At 37.8% G+C, this 5640-nt stretch overlaps 1 protein-coding gene across 1 annotated transcript; it reads left to right on the top strand.

Moving 5' to 3' along the window:
- The first annotated feature begins 1127 nt into the window (after nucleotides 1-1127).
- On the top strand, nucleotides 1128-5636 carry LOC112462113. The gene is made up of 9 exons (XM_025027709.1): nucleotides 1128-1338; nucleotides 1707-1842; nucleotides 2195-3148; nucleotides 3495-3647; nucleotides 3748-3883; nucleotides 4191-4318; nucleotides 4437-4727; nucleotides 4856-5113; nucleotides 5515-5636. Exons 3-9 carry the CDS (start codon nucleotides 2920-2922, stop codon nucleotides 5634-5636), a joined length of 1317 nt encoding a protein of 438 aa, XP_024883477.1. The 5' UTR covers nucleotides 1128-1338; nucleotides 1707-1842; nucleotides 2195-2919.
- The last annotated feature ends 4 nt before the right edge of the window (nucleotides 5637-5640 follow it).

Genomic DNA, 5640 nt, shown 5'->3' with positions numbered 1-5640 from the left:
CTCGTTATTTCACAAAATAAATACTTATTTAGGCATTATTTAAAACAGTTTGTCTAAATTGAGGAATAACTGAGACATATCTGTGAGACATTAAACGATCTATCTTATGTAAGAATATATATTCTTCTAGAATTGTGTGTGATGTGAAATATGACCGCCGGAGTAACTTCAATTTCTTTGAACGAGAACATACAACGAGTGATTGATGTCGACGATATCGAACGAATGTCAGGTAATAACGGAGAGGAGAGCGATATAAAAAGTGAAATCGATAGACTCATATACTGGATCTATTGCTTTTCAAGGCGTTCAGAATCTAAACCGCAGATCTTTTAATCCACGAGAAGATGAAGCATTAAATCATCCGTTTCTAAGTGAACCGTCTTGGCCGCGTGTCGATCGATCACCTCCTCATGAAAGACGATGCAGACAACAGCGACGAGGACGGCAACGACGATGGAAACTTAGTAATTGCTTTCGGTGTACATCGGCTGGGAGAGACGAGGCACATAACTCGCAAAAATAGCCGCCCGAGAAATCTCTGATATGTCCGAAAATACCGAGATCGGTTTTTATATGAATGAATAAGACACTCGCGCTTTTCAAAGAGAATCCTTACTTACTTACCTTATTATACCTAAAATACATATTTTGTTTTGTAAATGCTAATGTGTGCGTATACACGATAGACAGATATAATATTTCTATATAATATTTCTGAAATAACGCAATTTAGAAAAACATATTTTAGACTAAAGTTGCTCGCAGATTCAAAAAGGAACTTTTGAATCAATGCTTCTATCAATGAATGATGGAATATTTTTTCTTTTCTAAAAGACGCGATAAAGAGTATTTAAAAATTATTATTTTCTTAAAACAGAATGATTTATTACTAGATCTCGTTATTGGTATTATTATTTATTAATTTATAATTAACAGATAATTATCTGCTGTTATTAAAATTTCTTAATGTTTTTACACAAGCAATTTTAACTTTGCCTTGAACTTTCTCGACAGTACTATATATTCAATTTCTTTATTATACAATTACCACCACACACATAAGTGAGAGATATTACAGAGGATACGATATTAATCGAGTTGGAATTATATCTACTTTATAACATGTAATTATTTTATCGCAGGACATTCCCTCCTCGAGAGACGCACCACCCACGTACTCCTCGATATTCGCCGATTCGCTCTCGCACGAATTGACCTTCCCAACAAATGATCGATCGTTCGTCGTGGCGCGAATTCCACCACCCACCTATACCCAAGCGCAAGGAATCGGTCTCGTGGAACCCTCGTCAGTGGATCCATTCGTCTCTGTATCCCGTAAAACGATCTCGAGATACCTTCACGACCAGCTCTAAAAGATTGTTTTAAAGCGTCGACTTTCATTTGAGATACGATCGCATGTCTCGTTAAAGTTTCCCTAAGAAAATCTTATCGTTATAACTATCGACTAACTCGTATGAGTTTCAACAATTAAATGGTTCTTAAAATTGCGAAGTATTTTGACGAGATATAAAAAAGAGATAACTCTCTCTCTCTCTCTCACTTAGAATATTTTTTCCAGGGAATTCGGCAATTAACGATTAACTCGTGCACTAGTTAATTAAAAAATTACTTCAATACAATACAAATATTTAGTCCTGAAACGGCTAACGAGATGTATGATTGTGATCTAATTTTTTTTTCAGCAAACACCACAAGTGACTGGCCGCGAGTACCCGCGGCTGCTATTTGTCCCCAATGCTCGACGCTTATTATCACTGTCGTGGTGGTGCGTCGATCTACGATTACTCACCTTACCGCATTAACGCTCTTTTTGCTGGGGTACGTTTAACATGCGAAAGTGACAAGTGAAATTTCGCCTTATAATAAATCATAGCTTTTATAAAGATTGCACTTTCCATTACACAATTCTTTATCGGTAATTTAATCGTTTATTTAGATACTAATACTTTTTTTTGTCACTTGTTTAATTCTTAGTCCCCAACATTGCCAATTAATTAACGTCCAAATGTGCCTAGTGCTTGAAATAATTAACAAACCATTTCTTTTGATAAATATTATAAATAATATAATACACATTTAGCTTTATAACAAATATATTATATTGTTTACACATAATATAGTACAGCTATATAATAATAAATAATAATTTATGGCGTTCTTCTTATCGCAGGTGCTGGCCATGCTGCGTGATACCGTACTGCATGGATTCCTTTAACAATACGGACCATTACTGTCCTATCTGTCGCGCGTATCTCGGAACTTACACGCCGCGATAAATGAACGTCACGCGCGAAGCAATTTGGAGAGCGGTGTGTAGCGACTTTCTTGGTTTGAAAATATCTTACATATGCATCTCGCGTTCTTCCCATTATTCTTCATCTCGCGATAAAAAAGTGAGATGACGAAATAATATATTTATGCAAGCAAACTTTCCAAAAACTGCATCATGTTTAAGGTAATTGCTCTTATCTAACGATATGCAGCAATTATAATCAATTTAAGCGGCGAGAAAGTGAAGCACTTATCGCGACTCAGGGGACAAACACAATGCGTTATTCGGGGAGTCAATTAAATTTCTCGACTTTCTCTAAAACTCTTGTGTGTAGGTGGACGATTTAGCCCGCAGTCGGACATTTACAGTTTGCTGCATGGTATATAGACCGTGTAAACAGTATTTCTGGGTATATTTAACTTGACACCTTGGCTCCGTGGAAGTTAGTTGACGTCCCGTCAAGTGAAATACGCGATCGGCCTTCGAAAATCGTGGTTTTCGCATTTCAATTTTTCGAAGAAATTTATATAATAAAAGTTTAATAAGGAAACCGTAATTTACCTGCGATATTCGAAATTTCGTAGCACTTTTCGACTGTATAGAAACGCGCTGGGAATCTCAGAATGACCAAAGATTGGTCATTAATCGCGCTTCTGATGTGCTGCATCGTGTTTCGCGTTTACGTCGATGCCTGGAACAGTCGCGGCAGGCACAGAATCGCGGATAGAAGACGATTGTGGCAAATGAATGATAACGGACCTGCTCTTTCCGCCGCGGGGACGACGAAACGTAAATGGGAATTGTCAAAATTTCCGAACAATAATCGCACTCAAATCGCCAGGGAGAAAAGGCGTGAGTGTAACATAAATATCACAGCTTCAGAAAATCCAAAAGAAAGGGAAAATAATTCTTTTTACAGTGTTCTTATATTCAATATGATTTTGTGTCGTGTCAAAATTTGGAAAAATGATATTAAAGTTGTAAAAACGATCGATATATAAATAAATTTTTAAGACTATCAAAAGGCTACCTATCTTGGAGAAAATCGCATTCAGTGTTATAAAATTAATGAAGAACAACCGCTTCTCTTCTTTTTTTATCTTTAAAGAAGATTGTTTCTTTGTTGAGTTGTGTATTCGACAGCATGGTAAAGAGAGAAACATATTATGCAATTATTACGCACATTTGTTACATATAGTCCTCTCGCTGTTCACACTGGTGACATTCGACAACACCATCTGCGGCGGATTGAACGGGGAGAACGGCACGTGCGTCGCCGCGGCGGAATGCGCGCAACGCGGGGGTGTCGCCAGCGGTGTTTGCGCGAATGGTTACGGGGTCTGTTGCATAGGTAAATATATACATTCGTTCTCCAAATTTGAACATTTCGACACTGGCCGTTTTCACGATGAAATTTCTCAATTCACATTTTTACTCCGTTCCCTCCGTAGTCACGGTCTCCTGCGGCGGGATAACCGCCGACAACAACACACACTTTGTCAACCCGAATTATCCGTCCACCTTCGACGGCATGGACTCGTGTCAGGTGACACTGGTGAAATCGGATCCAGATGTATGCCAGTATCGGTACATATACATTATTAAGAATATTAAAACATTCGAATAACAATAAGTGTACAAATAATTAAAGAAATAAAAAGGGTGAGCTTTGAGAGTAAGTTAACGTTATAATAATTTTAATTACTAATAAGATACGTAATTATATTATATAAATCAGACGTTTTGGCTCTGCTTTGAGCCATTATCAGCGATAATAAGTTAAGTCAAAGTAAAAACTTCGACGATAATTGTTAATTAACTTCTTAAGTTATTTATTCATTCAAGAAATTTTATGAAGATATCACCTTGCTCAGCTTGTTTTCCTTTTTCGTAGATTGGACTTCGTACAGTTTAATATCAGGGGCCCGGAGACGACGAATAACGTCTGCACTTACGACCAATTCATCGTTTCCGGTGGCAATCCGGTGCCGATAATATGCGGTAACAATGACGGAAATCACAGTAAGTGGCAAAAAAGGAGAGAGAGAAAGAGAAGAATATTCACTTATATCTTTTCTTCGTCGATACTACTGTTTAAGTCGCGATTCGATTCTCTAAGCGAGCTAAATACTTTTTACAGTGTACATAGACACGGGAGTCGGCCAAACCAACCCGGTTACATTGACTTTCGTTACGAGCGGCAACTCCTTTTCGCGATCGTGGAAGGTTCGTATCTCGCAGATACGATGCAGCACGATATATCGAGCTGAGGAGGGCTGCCTTCAGTATTTCACCGGAGTCTCTGGCCAGATAAAGTCCTTCAATTACGATCCTACGACCGGGCTGCAATTGTCGAATCAAGATTACAGCATATGCATCAGGATGGAGAGGAACTTTTGCGGAATCCAATACATGGCGTGTCCTGACGATGGTAGACACTCTCTGTGTGTATATAGTGTAGAATAAAATAATAATAACTCTCCAACAATTTTTAACATATAGCTTTACTTTATTTGAATCTCTTTAGAGCTGGCAGTATCTAGTGCAATTTATTTTCAGCTCAAGGGATGATGATACCCCCCGCATTTGGTTCAGCGGGTCAAATAATGCGTAGCAACGCATTCACGCTGACAGGAAATACACAGGCCACACAGATCGTGTCGATGACAGGAACATCATGTATGACCGATTGGCTGTCGATACCGTGCGCCACGAATTTGGGTCGGCTACCCTCGTTGCCGATGATGTGTGTCGATCGATTGTGCGGCGGTACTTTTAACTCGGAAGCCCAGAACTTGAATGGGTCATCTGTTATCAGTGAGTACCTTTGTTGCTGATCCTGATCAGAAATCCATCTATTCTTTCATCATTGAATTATATTATTATTAAATTGTTTTTGGGCCTGTGTATGAAAATCAAATCGAAACGTAAAAATTGAAAATGACGGATCTAATGTAGGTGTAAGAAGTAAAATATTTTTGTTTAATTGCGATCATATTGTGTATTATAAAGTTTCTTGGATCACTGAATATGAAAATTATATCAATGTAAAATGCTTATAATGGCGGATTTAATGATAAATGAAAAAAGTAGAATATTTTCAAATTCTAATAAAGTTTGCATTGAGACGCTTTCAAGATGTTCTTATGCAAAATATGTATATATAAGTTCTATATAGGTATATATACATATATCCACTTCTTCAATTATTCTTTCAGGCACTGTAAAGCCGTTCAGATTAATTTTTCACACGGACAGCACCGAGGGACCCGGCGACGTTGGAAATAGAGGCTTCTGTCTTAATTACGTACAACAACCGTGCACGACGAAATTAAAATAGAGGC

Source organism: Temnothorax curvispinosus, unplaced genomic scaffold, assembly GCF_003070985.1.
Source record: "Temnothorax curvispinosus isolate PA1 unplaced genomic scaffold, ASM307098v1 QBEX01011966.1, whole genome shotgun sequence".
In the NCBI taxonomy this organism is placed as follows: Eukaryota; Metazoa; Arthropoda; class Insecta; order Hymenoptera; family Formicidae; genus Temnothorax; species Temnothorax curvispinosus.
Note: the sequence above shows the minus strand (reverse complement) of the source record. Positions and strands in the feature narration are given on the sequence as shown.